Below are 25,874 nucleotides of genomic sequence, written 5' to 3'. Positions count from 1 at the left end.
AGAGATTCATTATCAGCCTGGAAGATGGCGTCTAGGACTGCTTCAGTCTTTGGTTGCTTGCGGGAAGCAGTGAAGTGCCTGCGGAATTGGTCGGACAGATCCATCCATGAGGTTATGGAGCGAGGAGCTAGGCTGTGGTACCAAGCCATAGCTCCCTTTCTAAGAGTAGTTGGAAATATTCTGCATCTAATTGCTCCACTAACCCTCAAGAAGTTCAGGGTAGCATTGACTGATGCAATGTGTTCATCTGGGTCAGAAAGTCCATCATAAGCTGGGAGAGGAGGTGGTCGCTCACATCCCTTTGGAACGGGTGCTTGAAGTATGTCGTGAGATAAAGGGCAGCGGGGATCGTCCTCGTCACTCTCATGTGAGTTTAGGGGAGGTGAGGCCTCACGATCAGGAGTTGGGCTCCTGGAGAATTGGTCAGTGTGATGGCTGCGGCTTGCTGGCTGCCCTTGTTTGGTCATCAAGCTGAGTCCCTGGGGAGAATGACGACGAGGAGATGTTCGGTCCACAATTTTTCCTTTCTTCACATTCGGAGAAGATATACCCTCGCGGGGAGGGGAGACATGGTCTCTTTTCCTGCCAGGTTGCTCGATCCTCTCAAGGGCAGGTCGTCGTTGTCTGACAGTTTCCTGACGAGGAGGGGATGGAGAAGTAGGAGCTCTCCTTGGGGGAGAGTTATTCCTTGAGAATCGCTGGTTCCTTTCCAAGCGATCAAGTCTCATATTCTGCTCGTCCATTCGGCGATTCTGGCCCTGGAGAGCTTCGGTGGTTTGCTTTAGGGCAGCTATGAGTGCTGCTAGTTCAGCATTGGTAACTGAAGCAGTGGACAAGTCGGTTTCTGCTGATCTGCCCTGCTCGGACTGAGGGCGCTTCCCTGCCTGCTTCTCAGTCAAGACGACCAGGTCGCCGTCCTCAGAAGTCCAGGAAGTTTCCTGCCCGTCTCTAGGGTCAGACTCGGGGAGGGCCTGGAGGTCAGTGATGAGAACAGGAGACAGACGGGGAGAAGAAGGAGGAGCAGCGTCCTCAACGTCATTGTTGAAATGAGATGCACTGGCCATGATGAAAAAGTGATTGATTGGTTTTGTTCTTTGGTTTACTTGCTCGAAACAAAGAAGGGGAGAACTCAGATCCCCACAGTCGGCGCCACTGATCTTAACTGTTGATCAGAACAGGTAGAAGGCCAGCTGGAAGTCCGTTGAGCAGGTGATAGGCAGCAGGTCCGAGCAGATGATCCACGGAGGGGGGGGTTGTACCTGCAGGTGCTCCGATGCCTAAGTCAGTAAAGGTAGAGAGCAAAAGAGATACTAGAGAGAAGTTAGAGAGAGAGAGTAATTGTGATAATGAATAGTGTTCTACCTTGCTCTCCCAAGAGGGAGAGTATTTATAGCCCCCAGCTCTGGGCCAAAGGTCCTCTTAGTGGGCTGGACTAGCCAAGGCCCATTAAGAGGGACTGCCAAGATATCACCCTTAGATAGTGGGTAGAGTAGTAATTTTACCCTATCTTGGTGGAGAGGTTGTGCCATGCTGACATGGAGGTGATTAGGCAAGCCATGTGGACTTTGTGAGGGTCTAGGTGGACTAGCATTAGTCTAGTCCAGAACAGTTATCTTGTTTTATTATGGGGAGTTACATTACATATATCACTGTTGATGTTAATTTGATTAGCGCATGAATCTGCCATACTTTATAGTTTTTCTTTCACTAGAATTTTTTAATTTCCTGATTTTTAAATTACTGTAATTAAACAACTTTTGTCACCATTTCTTATTTGAAATATATAGCAATGAACACATAAACTATACTAAACGCTACAAGATAACATTTCTCACAAGTCACAATTTAGTCAATTTTATTTTACAATACACATCACAATAAACTCAGTAACAATTGAACCTGTTATGAAAAAAACCTTGAAATATAATCTAATTATCCAGCACTAATATAACAGATTGGTATCTAGTTTTATCGGATAACTCTACGGAGACATCCGATAAAATTGGAACGATACATAGATTGGTAGCAGATTGGGAGAGATGGAACTTGCAGGCCTATCTAATTAACCCAATATGTATGATTTCCAAATTTGATTATTACTTTAATTTACAGTAGCTATGTATAAATTTATGTTTTCAGGCTTCTATTTATTATTTATATTTCTATTTGCATGATTGAGACAACAAAATACTTGCGTTTTCACCAATCTCAGCTCTATTCCTCTTTATCCTTCTATCTCCTTGTTGAACATCTAGTCTCACTCCAAACAGCATTGGCCTTTTATCATTCTCATTAGCTTCATCCTCTTCCTTTTTTTGGTTATAAATTGAAACCAAATCAACTAGCTCCTTACACTTCCATTTCATGCTTGTTAGTTCAGAATTCAACACCGCATTCTCCTTCTTCAGTCGCTTATTTTCATCCACCAGATTAATATAACCGGACGATGATGAGGTTGATGATGACCTTTGATCTTCATCAGAATCTTGGTTTTGTACGGTGTGATGTTGCTTGTTGTTGTTCCAAGCTCTTCTTCGCCGAATCTCGGATAGCAATTCTCTTTCACCTTTCTTGAACTTTTCGTTGCAAAATTCCCATCTATTTGTTGCAACTTTACGAAACCCCTATACACATATACCACAAATAAGTATAATAAGTATAATTTTACTAATGAATTAAATATAAAAATTGTCTCTTAAGTACATTATGAAAGAACAAATACCATTAGCATTTTTTAAGGAAGAATTCATATTTGGTGGATCGAAATGCACTAGTAAATTAATCTTAATAATTTTGTTAAATTTAATGTTATCATTAAATTTTAAAGGAGGATTGCAAATCATAGTTTGTACAATTTCACACATCAAAACTTTGTCAAGTTGGTTCATTTGGGGGGAGAGTATACATATTCTCTAATTTTGTCTTTTTAGATTGGTTTTGTACATAGCGTGGAGTACTAATTATTGTCACAAAAAAGGTTAGTTTGTGTTTTTATCGATAAGTCTAACTACCAGAATTCAACTCTTATGCTAAATAATAAGTGAGGTGTCGGAGCTCGAATCTCGATTTATGAATATAAAATACGATGTTCTTTTTTGTCTTAGATGAAATGGTCACCCACTGAAATTAAACTCACATATAATTGTGAAATTCCGGGTTCGAACCTGGGTCACAACGTCCGGCCTAACAATTTCGGCATTTTTACCCGTCCTATGGGACATTAGTGTACTTATATTTAATATTATTGATATAATTTGTTTTTCTTATAAATAAATAAAAACAGATATTTTTCGTTGACTAAGTCATATAGCACACTAACATTGAACTTCTATGTGCTTTGACTTGTAATAGTTTGAATTTAAGGTATGAAACTTGGCCAATTCTTTCCTAGGCACGTACTCAAATAAAAAATATTTGGGCACATATACACAATTGAAAAAAATTAAATGCAAAATAGATTAGTCACATCATATGACATCATTTAATCATCTTTTTTATTATTTTTTATTTATTTTTGTATGTGTGCCTAAATGAAAAATATTTAGGGTTGTGTCTAAGTAAGAGTAAACTAAGATGGTTGGGTATTGAATAGAGGCAACATATTTTACACTATCAATTACTTCATTTATTAAGAAAACCTAAACTAGGTCAAACAGATATTGTTAACCTGTTTCATACTCAAGAAAATGAATGCTTTTTTTCTTCTTCTATCTTTTTCTTAACAAAACTTTACGTCGTCAAACTATCTATTATTTTCTCTATTTATTATTTCAAATTTGGGGAATTCATATTCACACTATTTGCAACATGGTTTTTAAGTAAATTTTATTAAAGTATTAATTTAAATTTCGTCTAAATATACCATAATAAATCGTTCGGGAGAATCTGAGCTCAAGTAGTTAACGAGCTCTCCAAAGGACAAATTATTCGGGAGAATCCGAGTTCAATTTCTGGTGAGAATAATTCTTAATACCAAAAAATTAAATATACCATCAATATGGAATGATATATTTTTCTTCTATTAATAAAAACATGTCCTTAAAATTAATATATATTACTTTTCTTGGTTGTAATTTTTTTTTATAATAAGATGGTTATTTTTATTTTATTACAGGATTAAAGGACAAGAAAAAAAAATGATATCTAGAAAATGAGACAAGTGAATCTAATTAACAAAATCAATAGATGTAAATATACGTACATAGGTATTGAGCTGGCGTACAAAGCTAGAGAAATTGCTATGCTTGAAGAGTGTTGGCAGAAGATCACGAGCAAATTCCGCCGGTTGCCACACCACGAACGCCGTTCCTTCTTCGTTCCATGATATCACATCATCGGTGGCCAGATCCTCCACCAACATATATGTCTTCAACAAGAAAGGTGATGGAGTGCACTTTCTTCCACATTCCAACAATCCCTTCTCACTAATCACTACTCCTTCCATTTTTTTTTTTTTGTATTTGAATTAATATTTCTCTAGCAACTTTGTATATATGTGTAAGAGAAAATTTGTTTCTTATAAGAAATATGAAGATGAGAATATATATATATAAGAGAGTACTAATTAATTAATTAATTAATATAGAAGGTAATGAAAATATTTAAGATTGATAGAAGAAGAGAGAAGAGAAGAGAAGAAGGGCAGTTAAGAACTCCCAACCCCAACAATAGAAACCCAACACGACTCCACAGTTCATGAGAAATGCAAGAGCTAACTATAGATAGATAGCTTAATGTTCCTTCTTTCCTAATTATATTTCTATCATGTAATGAATAATTAGTTGAAACGTAAATACTAAGCTTGTCTCTCTTTTTATATAGTCACAAAAGAATTATTTCAAGGTATTTATGCATGAATTTTCATCACTCTTTTCTTTAATCTATTTTACTTATTATGTTTCAAAACTTTCTATTATCTATACACAACAAAACGACACGTATGATAGCCAAATATAATATTCTTTAAAAAAAGAAGAAGAAGAGAAATACACATGCACGAATGACATAAAGCAACTTGACTAACTTGAATACATAGTTAAGATATTATGAATGTTGAATTGGACAATTAAGTTGAATGATGCACGTGGGAGTGTTTGGTGGGATTGTATAAAATTAATATACAATTTTTCCTAAGAAAATAATATATGTTAGTTTAAGTCATTTAGGTGCTCAGTCAATATTTTCTTGTATATAATATTTTCTTTTGTTTCTAAATCTTTCATGCAACCGATGGTACGTTAGAGTAAAACTAAACTTAAATTGCGAAAGCCTGAAATCACTTAATGGCAGGATCGATCTCCGAACTAAATTAGGTGGTCAAGTGGACCAAATACTAGTGGTGGAAGAAAAAAAAACAAAAATTAAACTCAAATCTTTTAATTTGAAATAAAATTTTTAATTTGCCTCTTGTGAATAAAGAAAAATAGAGATCAAAATATCTCACTAAAAATAGTCAATCAAGCTCCTCGACAGAAATTAATCATTAAAAAATGAGTAAATACGTTGCATCATTAATATATAGATTATACTGTAATTTATAATTTTAAAAAAATTCTTTCATACAAACTCCTCCATCCAAGGCTTTAATTTCACTAGATGTTGAGATTGATTTCTTCCTCTAACATGACCTAATCCTTTTGGAAGGTTTTTTCTATGAAATAAGTAACTTTAGTTGACTTTTTGTGCTATTTTCCAAGTACAAATTTTCTTCCATTCAAATATGACTGTATCTTCTATACATATTATATTACTATTTATAAAACCAACCGCGTGCATATATAATATGATGACATGCATGTTGCTCCAATTAATTATGGAATTATTGGGTAGGTGACATTTTTCTTTTGTCTAACAGTGAAAAATACCATGGCATAATATGCATGAGATTTAATAGTGATGTTTTTTTGTCTGTTTGCTTAAACCATTCTCCACTATGGCAGATAAGAGTGTGCACTGTTCACAGGAACTTTTGAAAATTAAACTTACTTTTCTATTTATTTCTATTTTGATCATCTTGAATGTTTAATTCTGTATTTTGCACCAAAACATAGTTAGTATTTGGAGTTGGGCTTAACTCAACTTTATAAAACGGACTCGTAAGGTGAGACTCTCTATAAATTATAGTAAGGTTTTATCTTTAATCAATATGGGATTTCGTTTTTCCAATATATATATATATATCCTCTCACACCTAACACTATTGGACTTTGTGTGTGTATATAAATAGTGTGTGACCCGAAACAATACACTATGATATCATGTTATAATTGAGAGTTAAGCCTAATTCAACCTTATAAAACCGACTTATAAGATAAGGGGTGTCACTCTTTATAAACTTTAGTTAGACTTTATCTTTAATCAAATTCGGTACTTGATTTTTTCAAACACTAACCTTTTATTAATTTTAGTTGAATTCTTTCACATTTTCTAGCTAAATTTTATGGGATTCAAATTCGGTACAGTCAAAAACCCATAAAGTCGGTGCTCTTAAAGCCTTTCGATCAAGATCAGACGATTCAGATTTCAAACTCAAATTTTATATATTAAATAAAAAATTAAAAACTATCTTATGATATGAACCATCTGAAATTGGTAAAATGGTTTAGGTGCATCGTTCATATACTGAAATAATATGAAAACACTCGACAATTAAAACTTTATCACAAACAAAAATAATCTTCAAACCCCAGTTTTGAGAATTGAAGAAAATCAAACTAGCGGCATTACTATTCTATAGACTGAAGACGTTTGAATGATTGAATGAGTGCATCATCGTCTGTGGCTTTCGAAACTGAATAATACTTGTCAGCATCATCTTCTGCACTTACTTTGGTAAAAATCATGAATAAATAGCATTTCCCCACCATATTTGAAAATGACTCAGGTACATAGGCAGACACTGCATCCTATATATAACAAAAATATTGACGTAATTAGATTAAAAAACAAACAATTGTTTTTAGTGGTATATGTCCAATGCAACTTTTTCATTTTTTATAATTTCTCTCACCTTTCCATCATATTTCAGCATTTGACTACATGACATTCAAAAAAATTCTGCCGCCATACGATCATGCATTACAAATGTAGCCGATCCCGTGGGGTCACTCACACAAAGCCTTATCATATATCTATAAGTAGACAGTACAGAAAACTAATTATAAGTCATGCGCGCAACCATTTAAAATCGCAACTTTGCTATTAGTATGTTTTGAAAAATTACACCATTAAAACATGCCTATTACACCGCTCACAATAATACCTGTGATCGTCAGGAATCACTTTCATATTGCATACACAGGATAGATACCACTTTCGTAAAAAAAATGTATATCACATTAAAAAAATTTAAAAATAAATCTTGACTAAATATATTGAAATTTTTTTCCTATTATGTATGGAGTTACTTATTGCCTAATTTTTAGGATTTGTGTTTGTTGTGCCAGTAGAAATCACGAATAACTATCTTTAATGAAAGGATAAACTTTACTAATGATGGAAATATTACAGCAAATTTGGGAATATTTTAATAATAAATTCCGACAGCAAATTTGGGAATATTACAGCAAATTCTATATGGATGGTTGAGCACATTTTTACAATTGGCACAAATCAATTTTAGGAAGGTAATTAATTGCAAGATTAATGGTCATTCTTGCAGATCACTTGGATATTGATCAAATCAGTTGAGACCTGCTATACATCAATACACTAATGGGCTGTACTGGATAGTTTGTTGCAAAAAAAAATGCAAATGGGTTGGACTGGACAGTTTTTTCTACTTTAATTCATTTTCGTTTTTCAACATCACTTTGGACGGATTTTTTTTTTGTCATTAATTTTATTAATCACAATAAATGTCAAATGCATGAGGAATGAGATTGAATGAGAAGAGGAGAGAGAAAGACAAATAGGTCTGGCTTTAAATCTATAGCTGCGTCGTAATTTGGATTGAATATCAACTTTGTATACTTTCCATAGTTATGAACAGTAGGTATACCTGAGGTTTGTATAGGTTAAGCTTGCGAAAGAAATTAAATTTAAAAATTATGTTAGAAATGGTGTAGTAATACCTTTCCAATAATTCACCTTGCCAAGAAACAAAGCAACACAGACATTGTCTGACGATTCAGATAGTAAAAACCCACTCAGCTGGTCAACAAAAGCTCCATGTAGGATACACTTATAACGATATCTAACCAAAAAGAAAGACAAATATATAATTATTTTGAATCCATTAATTAAATATCTCTATTACAAAATTATAAGTTTTTGAGATAAAAACAAACTCATTATTGGCTAATTTCATTGACACAACTTTTTTCATTTCACCCTCAATGAAATAGTTGTTTTCAAATTCAACTTTAGACAACATCCCAATTACATCTTAAACACACAAGCAAATTCCGTCATATAAACAAACAATATATAAAGTGTATAATTATATTTATAATTTAATTGATACTTACTGACCAAATTTCTAATCTATAATTCTTTGAAAGGAATGACGCAAGGTAAGAATGACAGTTTATCTTTCGCCATATCTTTTACATACCAAAGACGGATGACTCTGACGATTAGGTTCCAATTCTCCTTAGCATGTGAGATTTCAGAAATTGTATCTAGTTTTGGTGTCATTGGAAATTGCAAAATGAAAAAAAAAGTAGCAAGCTTAAGAATAAAAATCGTAATAAAAAACGTAAGTAAATAAAAAACGTATGTGATATCAATTCTAGTGTTCTAGCAGATGTAGAATGTTTGTTAAGTCTTCACGTTTATATAGAGTTAAGGATTGAGCAATTCTAGTGTCTGCATAACTTATTGCTTAATTTTTAGGATCCGGATTTGTTGTGATATCAATTAGTTTATTGTGAAAATTATTTAATATTATTTAATATTGTCAAAATTTTAGGATGTGTGGTAGAAATCAGTTTAGGAAGGAAATTATTGAATATTGTAAAAAAAAAAACGTGTACGAATAATTTTTTAACTTTCTCTGTTAAAAATCATTTTATTATATTATATTTAAAATATGAGTATATATATTGAATTTTTCGTAAAAAAAATGTATATCACCTTAAAAAATATTTAAAATAATTCTTGACTAAATATATTGAATTTTTTCCTATTGTGTATGGAGTTACTTATTGCCTAATTTTTAGGATCTGTGTTTGTTTTGCCAATAGAAATCTGGAATAACTATCTTTAATGAAAGGATAAACTCTACTAATGATGGAAATATTACAGCAAATTTGGGAATATTTTAATAATCAATTCCGACAACAAATTTGGGAATATTACAGGAAATTCTATATGGATGGTTGAGCACATATTTACAGTTGGCACAAATCAATTTTATGAAGGTAATTAATTGCAAGATTAATGGTCATTCTTGCAGATCATTTGGATATCAATCAAATCAGTTGAGACCTGCTATACATCCATACGCTAATGGGCTGTACTGGATAGTTTGTTGCCAAAAAAATATGCAAATGGACTAGATAGTTTTTATACCTACTGTTCATAACTATGGGAAGTATACAAAGTTGGTATTCGATCCAAATTACGACGCAACTATAAATTTAAAGCTAGACTTATTTATCTTTCTCTCTCCTCTTTTCATTCAATCTCATTCCTCATGCATTTGGCATTTATTGTGATTAATAAAATTAATGGAAAAAGAATACGTCCAAAGTGTTGTTGAAAAACTAAAATGAGTTATGGTAGAAAAAACTGTCCAGTCCAGCCCATTTGCATATTTTTTTGGCAACAAACTATTCAATCCAGCACATTAGCGTATTGATGTATAGCAGGTCTCAACTGATTTGATCGATATCCAAATGATCTGCAAGAATGACCATTAATCTTACAATTAATTACATGCCTAAAATTGATTTGTGCCAACCGTAAAAATGTGTTCAACCATCCATATAGAATTTGCTGTAATATTCCCAAATTTGCTGTCCGAATTGATTATTAAAATATTCCCAAATTTGCTGTAATATATTCCATCATAAGTAGAGTTTATCCTTTCATTAAAGATAGTTATTCCAGATTTCTATTGGCAAAACAAACACAGATCCTAAAAATTAGGCAATAAGTAACTCCAAACACAATAGGAAAAATTTTCAATATATTTAGTCAAGAATTATTTTAATTTTTTTTTAATGTGATATACATTTTTTTTATGAAAAATTCAATATATATACTCATATTTTAAATATAATATAGTAAAATGATTTTTAACAGAGAAAGTTAAAAAATTATTCTTACATTTTTTTTTTTACAATATTCAATAATTTCCTTCCTAAACTGATTTCTACCACACATCCTAAAAGTTTGACGATATTAAATAACATAAATAATTTTCACAATAAACTGATTGATATCACAACAAATCCGGATCCTAAAAATTAGGCAATAAGTTATGCAGACACTAGAATTGCTCAACCCTCAACTCTATATAAACGTGAAGACTTAACAAACATTCTACATCTGCTAGAACACTAGAATTGATATCACATACGTTTCTTATTTACTTACGCTTTTTATTCTTAAGCTTGCTACTTTTTTTTTTTTTTTTTTTTTCATTTTCCAATTTCCAATGGCACCAAAAAACGATACAATTTCTGAAATCTCACCTGCTAAGGAGAATTAGAACCTAATTGCCAGAGTCGTCCGTCTTTGGTATGCCAAAGATATGGCGAAAGATAAACTGCCATTCTCACCTTGCGTCATTCCTTTCAAAGAATTATAGATCAGAAAATTTGGTCGGTAAGTACCAATTAAATTATAAATATAATTATACACTTTATATACTATTTGTTTATATGAAGGAATTTTCTTGTGTGTTTAAGATGTAATTGGGATGTTAAATTTGAAGACGACTATTTCATTGAGGGTGAAATGAAAAAAGTTGTGTCAATGGAATTAGCCAATAATAAGTTTGTTTTTATCACAAAAACTGATAATTTTGTAATAGAGATATTTAATTAATGGATTCAAAATAATTATATATTTGTCTGTCTTTTTTATTAAATATCGTTATAAGTGTATCCTACATGGAGCTTTTGTTGACCAGCTGAGTGAGTTTTTACTAACTGAATCGTCAGACAATGTCTGTGTTACATTGTTTCTTGGAAAAATGAATTATTGGAAAGGTATTACTACACAATTTCAAACATAATTATTAAATTAAATTTTTTTCGCAAGCCTAACCTATACAAACCTCAGACCTACTATTCATAACTATGGGAAGTATACAAAGTTAGTATTCAATCCAAATTACGACGCAACTATAGATTTAAAGCCAGACTTATTTGTCTTTCTCTCTCCTCTTCTCATTCAATCTCATTCATCATGCATTTGACATTTATTGTGATTAATAAAATTAATGACAAAAAAAATCCGTCCAAAGTGTTGTTGAAAAACGAAAATGAATTAAGGTAGAAAAAACTATCCAGTCCAGCCCATTTGCATATTTTTTTGGCAACAAACTATCCAGTACAACCCATTAGTGTATTGATGTATAGCAGGTCTCAACTGATTTGCTCGATATCCAAATGATCTGCAAGAATGACCATTAATCTTGCAATTAATTACCTTCCTAAAATTGATTTTTGTCAACTGTAAAAATGTGTTCAACCATCCATATAGAATTTGCTGTAATATTCCCAAATTTGCTGTCGGAATTGATTATTAAAATATTCCCAAATTTGAATCATAAGTAGAGTTTATCCTTTCATTAAAGATAGTTATTCCAGATTTCTATTGGCACAACAAACACAGATCCTAAAAATTAGGCAATAAGTAACTCCATACACAATAGGAAAAATTTTCAATATATTTAGTCAAGAATTATTTTAATTTTTTTTAATGTGATATACATTTTTTTTTTACGAAGAATTCAATATATATACTCATATTTTAAATATAATATAATAAAATGATTTTTAGCAGAGAAAGTTAAAAAATTATTCTTACACTTTTTTTTTACAATATTCTATAATTTCATTCCTAAACTAATTTTTACCACACATCCTAAAAGTTTGACGATATTAAATAATATTAAATAATTTTCACAATAAACTGATTGATATCACAACAAATCCGGATCCTAAAAATTAGGCAATAAGTTATGCAGACACTAGAATTGCTCAACCCTTAACTCTATATAAATGTGAAGACTTAACAAACATTCTACATCTGCTAGAACACCAGAATTTATATCACATACGTTTTTTATTTACTTACGCTTTTTATTCTTAAGCTTGCTACTTTTTTTTTTTTTTTTTCATTTTCCAATTTCCAATGGCACCAAAAAACGATACAATTTCTGAAATCTCACCTGCTAAGGAGAATTGGAACCTAATCGTCAGAGTCGTCCGTCTTTGGTATGTCAAAGATATGGCGAAAGATAAACTGCCATGCTCACCTTGCGTCATTCCTTTCAAAGAATTATAGATCAGAAAATTTGGTCGGTAAGTATCAATTAAATTATAAATATAATTATACACTTTATATACTATTTGTTTATATAAAGGAGTTTTCTTGTGTGTTTAAGATGTAATTAGGATGTTAAATTTGAAGACGACTATTTCATTGAGGGTGAAATGAAAAAAGTTGTGTCAATGGAATTAGCCAATAATAAGTTTGTTTTTATCACAAAAACTGATAATTTTGTAATAGAGATATTTAATTAATGGATTCAAAATAATTATATATTTGTTTGTCTTTTTGATTAAATATCGTTATAAGTGTATCCTACATGGAGCTTTTGTTGACCAGCTGAGTGAGTTTTTACTAACTGAATCGTCAGACAATGTCTGTGTTACATTGTTTCTTGGAAAGATGAATTATTAGAAAGGTATTACTACACAATTTCAAACATAATTATTAAATTAAATTTTTTTCGCAAGCCTAACCTATACAAACCTCAGGTATACCTACTATTCATAGCTATGAGAAGTATACAAAGTTAGTATTCAATCCAAATTACGACGCAACTATAGATTTAAAGCCAGACTTATTTGTCTTTCTCTCTCCTCTTCTCATTCAATCTCATTCATCATGCATTTGACATTTATTGTGATTAATAAAATTAATGACAAAAAAAAAATCCGTCCAAAGTGTTGTTGAAAAACGAAAATGAATTAAGCCAGACTGGACGGATTTTCTACCTTAATTCATTTTCGTTTTTCAACAACACTTTGGACGGATGTTTTTGTTGTCATTAATTTTATTAATCACAATAAATGCTAAATGCATGAGGAATGAGATTGAATTAGAAGATGAGAGAGAAAAACAAATAAGTCTGGCTTTAAACCTATAGCTGCGTCGTAATTGGATTGAATACCAACTTTGTATACTTCCCATAGTTATGAATAATAGGTATACCTGAGGTTTGTATACGTTAGGCTTGTGAAAGAAATTAAATTTAAAAATTATGTTTGAAATGGTGTAGTAATACCTTTCCAATAATTCACCTTGCCAAGAACAATGCAACACAGACATTGTCTGATGATTCAGATAGTAAAAACTCACTCAGCTGGTCAACAAAATCTCCATGTAGGATACACTTATAACGATATCTAACCAAAAAGACAGACAAATATATAATTATTTTGAATCCATTAATTAAATATCTATATTACAAAATTATAAGTTTTTGAGATAAAAACAAACTCATTATTTGCTAATTCCATTGACACAACTTTTTTCATTTCACCCTCAATGAAATAGTCGTCTTCAAATTCAACTTTAGACAACATCCCAATTACATCTTAAACACACAAGCAAATTCCGTCATATAAACAAATTGTATATAAAGTGTATAATTATATTTATAATTTAATTGATACTTACCGACCAAATTTTCTGATCTATAATTCTTTGAAAGGAATGACGCAGGGTGAGAATTACAGTTTATCTTTCGCCATATCTTTGACATACCAAAGACGAATGACTTTGACGATTAGGTTCCAATTCTTCTTAGCAGGTGAGATTTCAGAAATTGTATCATGTTTTTGTGCATTGGAAATTGGAAAATGAAAAAAAAAAAAAAAGTAGCAAGCTTAAGAATAAAAAACGTAAGTAAATAAAAAACGTATGTGATATCAATTCTAGTGTTCTAGCATATGTAGAATGTTTGTTAACTCTTCACGTTTATATAGAGTTAAAGGTTGAGCAATTCTAGTGTCTGCATAACTTATTGCCTAATTTTTAGGATCCAGATTTGTTGTGATATCAATCAGTTTATTGTGAAAATTATTTAATATTATTTAATATTGTCAAACTTTTAGGATGTGTGGTAGAAACCAGTTTAAGAAGGAAATTATTGAATATTGTAAAAAAAAAAAACGTGTACGAATAATTTTTTAACTTTCTATGTTAAAAGTCATTTTATTATATTATATTTAAAATATGATTATATATATTGAATTTTACGTAAAAAAAATGTATATCACATTAAAAAAATTTAAAAATAATTCTTGACTAACTATATTGAAATTTTTTCTTATTGTGTATGGAGTTACTTATTGCCAAATTTTTAGGATCTGCGTTTGTTGTGCCAGTAGACATCTGGAATAACTATCTTTAATGAAAGGATAAACTCTACTAATGATGGAAATATTACAGCAAATTTGAGAATATTTTAATAATCAATTCCGACAGCAAATTTGGGAATATTACAGCAAATTCTATATGGATGGTTGAACACATTTTTACAGTTGGTACAAATCAATTTTAGGAAGGTAATTAATTGTAAGATTAATGATCATTCTTGCAGATCACTTGGATATCGATCAAATCAGTTGAGACCTGCTATACATCAATACGCTAATGGGCTAGACTGGATAGTTTGTTGCCAAAAAAATATGCAAATGGGTTGGACTGGACAATTTTTTCTACCTTAATTCATTTTCGTTTTTCAACAACACTTTGGACATTTTTTTTTTGTCATTAATTTTATTAATCACAATAAATGTCAAATGCATGAGGAATGATATTGAATGAGAAGATGAGAGAGAAAGACAAATAAGTCTGTCTTTATCATATTTATAGATTAAGTTTCACCAATTTAATGTATCAAAAAAAAAAGTTTCACCAATTTAATTTAAACCATCATAAATTGAATCCTAATGTATCTTATTTTTTAGTTGAATTGTATATGTATGTATAGTTATCTGATCGGAAGGAAAAAAAAAAAAAGAAAAAAAAAGGATATGTATGTATAGTTAATTTTTGAGATATCATTATATTGATACAAAACTGTTTAATTTGCGATACATTAGTGTTAATTTCAAAGGGAATGAGTCAAGTAATTTCCTCTGATTATGCTGCTTCTGTACACTATTATTAGTCACTTACAGTGTTGCATTTGGAACTTGCTTCCTCACCAACTGACCAACAGTGTTTTGAATAAAGACCGAGCCAAATTGCCCCACACAGTATATGTGACAAATATTGATTTTTTTTATCTCACTAAAGACTTCAGCTGGACCAATTGAAAATAAACATAATTTAGAGATCATTTTTTTATGAAATTTCCATGTCACTCATCCATATCGATCTATGTCATTAAGTATATTTGATGTGGTGGTTTCCGGGGTTCCGTCATGTAATACGTCAGTGACGACAGCTACGATGGTCTCATTATTGATGTATTAGGTGGACCAGATTGTAAAGTTGAAATTTAAAGATAAATATCATTCGGGTGCGCGCCGAAAGAAAAATGATATAAGTATTATGATATATAGCCCAAGTGGGAGATGGTTGGAATATTTTATTAAATTCCAATAATATTATGTGGACAAATATCTTTATATAATTATATTAGATATTTATCAATAAAGAGCCTTAATTGATTAGTGGTCAAATTAAGTAATAAAGCTAATTAGACTTCTAATTAGATAATTAATTAAACATTTAATTAATTGATATGGACTCAATATGAGTAGATGTCAGGATGACCCATTTGAGAATAATGGGTACCTTAATGGGTCATCAAATTATATATAGACTATGATCCCAAATATACCGGACAGACTGCATATCGCCTCTTCTCCCTATCTGAAGAGTGCTTAAGGCATAAGGAAGAACTACAAGCCAACGAATACTCGTTGTTTGTCTCTCTCGTTACGGTTTGTTCTACTTCTATCTAACGGTTCATCTATTCAGGTATTCCTATAATCCTTGATAAATTAACATGTCGTAGATCCTTTACATACATGCTCATATATTTAGTTTCCGCACTTCAGTTATAAGATTATATGTTTAATCTTTATTAGTGAGAGCATGTTTATAATTAATATTAAATTAATTCCAACAACCAATTCTTATTATTCCTGATGAAATCCTTCACAGTAGCTGCAAGTAATGTGTTTCCTCTGAGATATCAAGATGACCGACCATAGGAATGTTATGCCAATGATCCTTCCAAAAATTAATTTTATTCCTTTGCCCAAGTTTCCTTCAAAAAATTATCTTTTAACGGAGTGAACTTTCTGTTTGATTATATTCAAAATGCTAATAAATTAATTATAATTGAATTATTCTTTACATATATACCTTTGGTTTGGGAATTTTTTTTTTCCGATTGCTTCCAGTTGGCAGGAGTTAATATGCATAAGGGTGTATTTATGCACAGTGCATAAGGTGATGACAACCATCCGATCATGATTTTTTGATGACACGTGTAATGATCTGAAGGTCTCACTCTCTGACCCTGAGTCACACAGGATCACACTATTCTCTCAAGCTCACCGTCGCGATTCTCTCAAGCTTTCTGGCGCGATTCTCTCTGAATCTCGTCGTCGTCTTCTCCATCTCAAATCGTGTTCTTGTATCGTGTTCAGGATCTTCGCAAACGTAGTAGATTACCTCAAGCTCACCGTCGCAATTCTCTCAAGCTCTCCGGCACGATTCTCTCTGAATCTCGCCGTCGTCTTCTCCATCTCAAATCTTGTTCTTGTATCGTGTTCAGGATCTTCGTAAACGTAGTAGATTATCCCAGCTCTCCAAGTTTGAACTTTCTCCACCTTCTATAATTTAGGAATTGAATAATTGCAAAATCAAACCCTAAATTGATTTTGAATCACAATTGTGTTTTCTGCATATGATATTCTACTTTTATTTTGATTTTGATTCTCATATGCATGGATTCTGATATTATACTAGTTTGTAGATTTTGATTTTTCATTAGTGTTGATCATTTTTCAATCCATGCATGAATGTTGTTTTTGTCTGAAACCATTAGGCAAGTATTTTGGTTTCACATTGTTTGATAGAATGTATCAAAGAAAATTGTACAAATTGCTTTCACTTGAAGCTAATGTGGAGCCACTTCTTATCATTTTGATTTTGGTTATTGATATTATTGTTTGAGTTTGGCAAGAGAATGAAGCTAAAAAGCTCTTGAATTTCTTAAAAGAATTGCATTGTGAATCTGGAAAAGTTTTCAAAATTGATGTTGTTATTGTTGTTGTTGTATATACAAGCTTTTGCAAGTGATCAAAAGAGTTCCATTTTGGGACTCATATGCAAGTTTTCAAAAGAGTCCCATTTTGGGTACAAATTGTAATATAGATACATATTAATTGTGTATTATTTGAATTTTGGAAAGTCAACAAATTAAGGATATTCCAAAATGTCCAGTTGTTCTTTGATTGAAAACCATTAGATTGAAAAAATGGTTTCCAACTGTTTGTCAATTAATATATGTGATGTCTGAAAATCAAAATTATTTTTATTGATTCGGTTGTGTTTTTGTATAGGTTTTGATTCAAACCTATACAAAAACACAAGTTAGCGTTGGTAGATTCTCTCTCTGCATTGTTCGACGATTATCTATCTGCATTATTTGTGATCTTCGCAAACGTAGTAGATTCTCCCAAGCTCTCCAGGTTTGAACTTTCTCCACCTTCTATAATTTAGGAATTTAGGTTTGAGCTAATTTTGAATCACAAGTGTGTTTTTCTGCATCTGATTATCATGTCTGTATGTTGACTAATGTTTTTAAATTTTTGTGTTTATGAATCACAATTGTGTTTATGCATTGATCAAAGAACAACTGGACTGTTTTTTTAATCTTTGTGTTTATGGATCACGATTGTGTTTATGCATTGATCAAAGTACAACTGGACTGTTTTTTTAATCTTTATGTTTATGAATCACAATTGTGTTTATGCATTAATAAAAGAACAACTGGACTGTTAAACATTTTGAGGTTTGAACTGTGTTTGTCTGCTGTGAAACCATTTAATAAGACTAATGGTTTCAGTGTATAACTTATTGAAACCATTCCACTGAAAAAATGGTTTCAGACTGCTTGTCAATTAAGATATGTAATGTCTGAAAACCAAAATGATTTTTATTGATTCAGTTGTGTTTTTGTATAGGTTTTGATTCATTTGTGTTGGTGTTTTTGTATGAGCGTGCTCTTGTCATAACTGTCCAAGGTGTTTTCTTCAATGCTTATTTCTTAGGCTATTTGCTCTCACCAAAATTTGTACACCGTATGGTTGGTTATCTTGAGGAAGAAGCTATTCACTCATACACTGAGTTTCTCAAGGAGCTTGATAAAGGAAACATAGAAAATGTTCCTGCTCCAGCCATTGCTATTGACTATTGGCAGCTTCCCCCGAACTCTACTTTAAGGGATGTTGTTATGGTTGTCAGAGCTGATGAAGCACATCATCGCGATGTCAACCACTTTGCATCAGTAAGTCGTCTCTCTTTATCCTCTCAATTTTTCAAAAGAAGTTGAGTTTTATTGTTATGATTAAGGGTGTATTAAAGAACACACTTCATGTGATTATGTTGAATTGGATTCAAGAGTACTGATTGTATTATAATGATATGAATTGCAGGATATCCATTACCAAGGAAGAGAGTTAAGAGAGGCTGCTGCTCCAATTGGTTATCACTAGAGATCAAGTAGTTTCACAGGTAGATGGTTCTGCAATGTTTGCTAGACCCCAAGTCAAGCCTATTGGAGGCAATATTATGGCTCGTGCAACCACAACAAGGTTAGCTCTCAGGAAAGGAAGAGGGGAAGAGCGAATCTGTAAAGTGATTAGTTCTCCTTGTTTGGCTGAAGCCGAAGCAAGGTTTCAGATTTTAGGTGAAGGTGTTTCTGATGTTAAAGACTGACCAATTCGAGCATTGTCTGAAACCTTGAATGCTTTTTTTTTTTGTTTTTTATTTGTGTCCTTTAGCTAGCTGTAAAAGATGATTTGAAACTATCTATTGTGTAATTTTGCAATAATGTTCAGTTTTGTTGGCCCCTATTTTCTTACAACTGTTCTTTTGGAATTCTCTTTGCATTTTGCGATAGCGATAATTGTTGCAGTATTGTAGCCAAGATAGATTGTTTTAGAAGAGACCCACTAGCCATTCAAAAAAAAAAAAGACCCACTTATTGAACTTTTTGCAGACTACTACTTATGATATATTTGAAGAGTCTTGGTTTTTCTTCTTCAGCTCAAGTCAAACTGTACAGATCATACTGGTTCAATAAGATAGGGGTGATGGTAGTGCTTGGTTATTGATCACATTTGTTCTATAGTTTAAGGCGAAAATGGAAATGCATTTGTGAATAAGTGCGTACTATAGGTTATGAATAATGGTTTGAATATTCAGGATTTAAAAAATCTATTTTACTCTCATAGTCAATATTAATGGGTTCACAACACTGAAACCATTTAACAAGACTAATGGTTTCAGTGTATAACATGTTGAAACCATTTTACAAGAGTAATGGTTTCAGTGTACAATTTTTATTCAAAGCCATTTAACAATAATGATGTTATACTACATTCACTTATAATCTGCCAATATTAAGGATTTTAAAAATCTATTTTACCAATATTAATGGGTTAACAAAACTGAAACCATTTAGCAAGAGTAATGGTTTCAGTGTATAACCTACTGAAACCATTAGTCTTGTTAAATGGTTTCAGTTACATTTTAATCTTTCCAAACTTAATTATAAATGCATTTGAACAACATTAACTATTAAGCAAACCCATTTGAAAATTATCTCAATTTAATTTTGAAAAAACCTTTCGTCACTTTCGAAATTTAATTTTTTTTGTTAAATGGTTCCAGTTACATAACACTTTTGATAAAAGGTTCAATACATTAACTCTCAATTTAATTATAAATGTTTGAACGACATTAACTATTAATCAGATCCATTTGAAAATTATCTCAATTTTGAAAAAACCTCTCGCCACTTTCGAAATTTAATTTTTCTTTTGTGTGCCTCTAGCCACTCTTGGTGAAAGGAAATAACTCTTGATTTTGGTTTTCATACTTATGATTTTCAATATTATAACCTTGATTTTGAATATTATTAACCCATAATGGATTTGTACACTGAAACAATTACTCTTGTTAAATGATTTCAGTAAGTTATACACTGAAATCATTATGCTTGATAAATGGTTTCAGTTACATATACACTTTTGATAAAAGGTTCAGGTTTGAAGGACGTGCATTTGAATCCAACACATCACCTCTCTTCCGAGGTTTAGGTTCATGGGTTGATTCGAAGACAATTCTCCTCTATTCGAATCCAATACATTTTAATCTTTCTTAACTTAATTATAAATGCATTTGAACGACATTAACTATTAAGCAGACCCATTTGAAAATTATCTCAATTTTGAAAAAACTCTTGATTTTGGTTTTCATACTTATGATTTTCAATATTATAACCTTGATTTTGAATATTATTAACCCATGATGGATTTGTACACTGAAACCATTACTCTTGTTAAATGGTTTCAGTAAGTTTTACACTGAAACCATTATGCTTGATAAATGGTTTCAGTACGTTATACACTGAAACCATTAGTCTTGTTAAATGGTTTCAGTTACATATACACTTTTGATAAAAGGTTCAGGAACTTTCATTAGTTGAAACTTCCATTAGTCTTCCACCAGTCTTGTTAAAAGTGCAAGAGGAAAGTAACAAATGGCTAAATATAATCATAATAATGGACTAGAAGAATTGCATAACTAGTAGAAACTATAGGAAGGATATTGAAACCAGAAAAATGATATTGCAAAATCATTATAAATCTAATTGCATTAATCGATAGTACATAAATATAGGTCTAAATTCTTTACAATATGTATGTGGTGATATTACAATTTCTACCCAAGATGACACATAAAATAACTTAAAATATATAAATACATCCAAAGGTCTACAACAATTTATACAACAAGAATAACATCAATTCTGAGAACTTTTCTAAATTTACTATCCAACTCTTTTAAGAGCTTCAATGGTCTTTTCAGTTTCAACAACATTGTTCTCTTGCCAAACTCCAACAACATCAATTGTTTTAACATAGTTTCCTCGCATTCGCTTCCAAGAGATGCAAGTAGCATCAAGCCTACAAGTAAAAACAACCTATATCAATCCCTTTGCGCAAAATTGTCAAAAATAAATCATACTTTAAGAAGAAGTGCATTATTAAGAAGCATTGTCCATGACAAAATGAAGTTAACATACTTGATATTTTCTCTTTGATGTTTGTAGGTTTCAAGAGGCAATCTAGCAGCTCTCCAAACACAGCACCTTGCATATTATCTCCAACAATCTATAAGTTTTACAAAAAAAGATAATCATAATTGATTGATAAGATAAATGAACTGATGTTAATTTTGTAGTTCCTCCAAATGGCCTAAACTAAGGATGTAACTGGAACATAATCATTTGAAATCATTCTACAAGCAAAATGGTTTAGGAAGCAACAATTAAACATCAACTACCTGAAACCATTCTACCAGCAAAATGGTTTCAGAGTACAACTCTCTGAAACCATTCTACCAACTAAATGGTTTTAGAGTACAACTCTCTGAAACCATTCTAAAATCAATTTTAAACACCTCAATAAAAAAAGCATAACATACACAGTGATTAGAAACAGAAAATGGATCATGTGCCTTTCTAAAGGTGAGATTTGTTAAGGTCCAACTCAAAAATGGATCATTTAAGCAACAAAAAATTCATAGAAGAAACATACATTTAACTTACCATGTATTGCATATTCTGGTGCAGTGTATCCCCTAGCATAGTTGATAAAGAATGTAACATTAAAATTAGATTCTTTTTATGTCAGCTACATCTTTATAAAAGTAATCATTTGGACTTACAATGTTCCTGCAAATCTTGTGCTAAGATGAGATTGATCTTCTGGTAAAAGCCTTGCCAACCCAAAATCAGCAATTTTAGGCTGAAGATCATCGTCTAAGAGAATGTTTTTTTTTGAAACGGTCGTCTAAGAGAATGTTGCCAGTCTTTATATCCCTATGTATAATACAAACATGGAAATCCTCGTGCAGATAGGCCAAACCTCTTGTCGTGCCTAAAATTATATCATACCTTTGCATCTAGTTCAGGGAACCCTTCTTTTCACCTGTTACCAAAATTAAATGGATTTAATTTGTATACACTGTCGGTGTAAAATAAAATTACACATTCATTAGTTGATTCAATAGGAAGATTGACATGATCTTGTACCAAATAAGAATTTGTCAAGGCTGTTGTTTGCCATGTATTCATAAACAAGGATTCTCTCTTGGCCTTTACTACAACATCCAAGAAGTCGAACTAAATTCCTGTGATGAACATTACTTATAAGCTTCACTTCACTTTCAAATTGTTCATCCATCTTGCTGGAATGGCCTAAAATCAATTTCTTGACAGCTACTACGTTACCATTTTTTAAAGTGCCCCGTACCATAATTGTCGAATCATCAATACAAATGACGATTAATAATTATTTTCTTAATCTTAAAAGCAATATTTATGTAAAAGAGATAATACCTATAACAAATTTTTTCTGCAGTTATCATCAATTCAGACAAAATCATGCTTATATGTAAATATGTATTATACCAAAAAAATGTTCAAAATTAACTAAGTATAGTACCTTGTATACATCTCCAAAACCTCCTTCTCCTAATTTATTTTCATCACTAAAATTTTTCGTTGCAGACTTCAAATCATTATACCGGTAAGTAACTGGACCTCTTAACTCAGTTGCTCCCAATATGTCACCTGATAAGGGAAACATAATTAGGAATCTCATGACTCTCTTGAAAAGTAAATGAACTATGATGTTAATTTATTCACATTCATTGTATAGTCATTGAACTAAAATTTGCAAACTAGGGGTTTGAAAATCTTGTAAACATTAAATAGAAAAGTCTCTTGAAAATCGTAGTTTGAAAATCTTGTGTTCTTGTGGAAGAAATCATGATCATGGATTGAAAGATTTTCCAAAATATTTCACCTCTAGGATGTCGCTTCGGTTTCTTCGTGAGCTTAAGCCAAAGAAATAGTGCAAGGAGGATCAGAACAAGGACTACACCTCCAACACCACCACCAATAATTGCTCCCTTCTTACTTGAACTTGCTGCAAGATAAGAAAACACACTTAGGAATGGCATCAACCTTCACTGATAACTCTCTGAAATCATTCTACCAGCAAAATGGTTTCAGAGTACAACTCTCTGAAACCATTCTACCAGCAAAATGGTTTCACACTAATCTTACTGTCACATTGTTAACTCAGCAGGAAAATCAGAATCTTTTAGCAGAAATAAAAGATATAAACAATCGATTGTTTGACTGCGAGGTGGTTATCGCTGAAAAGGAAAATGTTGAAACTGCGGTTGGACTAGCTGCTGAGCTAAGTGAAGGATTACTTGTTCAAATCATGTACAATGCAGTGACTATCAATCAGAACCTTGTATCTAAATTCACTTCTGATAAAAAGGTTTCAAGTATCATTTTCAAAAACCAAAGCCTCAAGAACAACAACAACAGCAAAAACCTTTTCCAAACCTAATTCCCAAAATCAAAACACACTGCAATTACTTGAATACAGAAGAAATTAGAGGAAGAAAATATCTCGAACCTCTTTTGGTTTTACCATTTTGAGGATGATTCCGGCGACGTTGTTGTTGGCGACGGTGATGATGAGTGAGTATCGAGAGTTAGATTCAAAAACACGAACCTTTTCCGTCACTGTTACTTCTTAATTTTGGATCACGTAACTTCCAAAGCTTCGATGATCCTGTTGAGTTACTCTCACCGCTTTCAAAATCAAAAGTTCTTATTCTCGTTCTGTGAGGCTTGCAGCAGAGACTAGAACAAACAAGAATTAACCAATATCATCAATTTTCTTAAGCAAATCTTCATAAATTCAACAAGGAAGGAACGAAATCAAAACAACGAAATCAAATCGACCTTAGAATTGGTACGAACGCAGACGGCGGAGTTGGAAGCGACGGCGGAGTTGGAGTGGAGATATTTTGTCGGAAAGATTTTGTCTATTGGTACGAAGTGGGGGTGTATGAAGCAAGGACATGGGGGTGTATTCAGCAGTTTACTGTAGCTTATGGACGGTGCATAAGCTTTGGCTTATGCACAGTAACCGGACCCCTTCCAGTTCACTAATATATATTTTTTGCATAAATCCACTTCACTAATATAAGAAATAACAATTAGTATATTTTTGTGAACATAATTAACAATTAACTACTAATAGATCCGTGCGGTTACGACGATATTTTTTTAAGTTATAGTTTTGTAATCAAAGTTGGTTGCAATTCTAAATATTTAAATTGAAAGAAATAATTACATAGAATATATTTATATATCAGTTAGAATTTATGTCGTGTAAAATAGTTTTTTCAAAATTTTTATTTTAGTAAGAACTTATCTCACATATGATAATTATTTTGAATTTTTTATCAGTGATAATTTATCCCATATATGATAGTTAAAACTTATATATCAGTTTGTACCAAAAAATAATAATTATACATTAGTTAGAATTTACCCTGTGTAAAATAGTTTTTTTTGAAATTTTTATTAGTAAGAACTTGTATCACATATGATAATTATTTTAAATTTTTTATCAGTGATAATTTGTCCCGTATATGATAGTTAAAATTTATATCAGTTAAAATTTATCCGGTGTAAAATATAGATTTTGTTTTGGGTCATGCTAACCGGTGCCCCCGGGGCACTGGTTAAGGAAACCAAAAAAGGAAATTTTAAAATTAAAAATAACACTTTTTAGACTTTCGAGGCGTTGACTGCCCAAACTTCAATATGATATTACTATATTTGGTTCCTTAAACAGTGCCCCGGGGGCACTGTTTAGCATTTTCCTTTTGTTTTTTACTTTTGAAATTTGAATATCATAGTTTGCCTCCAAAAGATAACTCATGACAACTTGCAAAACAAAAGACATTGTCACATGCATTTGTTTTCAAAAGTAACTAAGTGGGTTGTAGCTTGTTAAAATGCAACTATGTCTTTCAATAAAGTAACGTTTTCACTCACAAGATGAAATATGACTTAGATGGCTTGATTACTTGACAAATGGTGTGTACTTTTAGTTCAGTTATCAAATTTTTGGACATCAATTATTCTCATTTGGGACACATGACAACAAATTAAGTAAAGGTGTTTTGGATTTAACCAGAAAAATCAACTTTCTTATATATATTAGATTCATTGAGATAATTGGGTCAAGGCGGAGACACCAAAAATGACATGTTTCACTTTTAAATACCATATCCTAAGTGAAAAATTAATCAAACTTAATAGGTAGTAATCTCATCTAAGCTCAAATTCAAGGTACAAAATGTGTGGGTTGTTAATTTAAGCACTTAATATATTCATATATTCGAAAAGAATAGTAGTTAAAGAATAAGGCGAAAGTAATAACATTTTTTTAAGGGAAAAGTTACATTTCTAGATACAAATAACCAGATAAAATTTGATTTTTTTCGTAAGCTTATTATATCCTTCGTGTATAACCGCAGAGACTAATTATGTT

The 25,874-nt window shown here is 31.6% G+C and overlaps 3 protein-coding genes across 13 annotated transcripts; 1 reads left to right on the top strand and 2 right to left on the bottom strand.

Annotated features, from left to right (window-relative positions):
* Window positions 1-1,827: 1,827 nt before the first annotated feature.
* Window positions 1,828-4,889, bottom strand: LOC123888318 (heat stress transcription factor B-3). The gene is made up of 2 exons (XM_045937329.1): window positions 4,202-4,889; window positions 1,828-2,624 (listed from the first exon to the last, which is right to left on the bottom strand). The coding sequence occupies exons 1-2, from the start codon at window positions 4,442-4,444 to the stop codon at window positions 2,163-2,165; spliced, it is 705 nt and encodes a 234-aa protein (XP_045793285.1). The 5' UTR covers window positions 4,445-4,889; the 3' UTR covers window positions 1,828-2,162.
* An 11,726-nt stretch (window positions 4,890-16,615) lies between these two features.
* On the top strand, window positions 16,616-19,289 carry LOC123888317 (ubiquinol oxidase 1, mitochondrial). The gene is made up of 3 exons (XM_045937328.1): window positions 16,616-17,022; window positions 18,399-18,721; window positions 18,870-19,289. The coding sequence occupies exons 2-3, from the start codon at window positions 18,518-18,520 to the stop codon at window positions 18,927-18,929; spliced, it is 264 nt and encodes an 87-aa protein (XP_045793284.1). The 5' UTR covers window positions 16,616-17,022; window positions 18,399-18,517; the 3' UTR covers window positions 18,930-19,289.
* Window positions 19,290-21,051: 1,762 nt separating this feature from the next.
* On the bottom strand, window positions 21,052-24,465 carry LOC123888315 (cysteine-rich receptor-like protein kinase 3). Of its 11 annotated transcripts, none has more exons than XM_045937319.1 (9): window positions 24,272-24,465; window positions 23,940-24,169; window positions 23,313-23,435; window positions 22,950-23,077; window positions 22,306-22,433; window positions 22,171-22,274; window positions 22,041-22,083; window positions 21,527-21,614; window positions 21,052-21,407 (listed from the first exon to the last, which is right to left on the bottom strand). In XM_045937319.1, the coding sequence occupies exons 5-9, from the start codon at window positions 22,405-22,407 to the stop codon at window positions 21,226-21,228; spliced, it is 519 nt and encodes a 172-aa protein (XP_045793275.1). In that variant the 5' UTR covers window positions 22,408-22,433; window positions 22,950-23,077; window positions 23,313-23,435; window positions 23,940-24,169; window positions 24,272-24,465; the 3' UTR covers window positions 21,052-21,225. The 11 variants fall into 11 exon arrangements, 8 of the variants coding, with proteins under 8 accessions (XP_045793275.1, XP_045793279.1, XP_045793276.1 ...); XM_045937323.1 differs by having other exon boundaries at window positions 21,527-21,592; window positions 22,052-22,083; XM_045937320.1 differs by having other exon boundaries at window positions 23,955-24,169.
* Window positions 24,466-25,874: the final 1,409 nt, after the last annotated feature.

Source organism: Trifolium pratense, linkage group LG6 (genome assembly GCF_020283565.1).
Source record: "Trifolium pratense cultivar HEN17-A07 linkage group LG6, ARS_RC_1.1, whole genome shotgun sequence".
Lineage (NCBI taxonomy): Eukaryota > Viridiplantae > Streptophyta > Magnoliopsida > Fabales > Fabaceae > Trifolium > Trifolium pratense.
The sequence above is the reverse complement of the archived record's forward strand: the minus strand, read 5'-3'. Positions and strand labels throughout refer to the sequence as shown.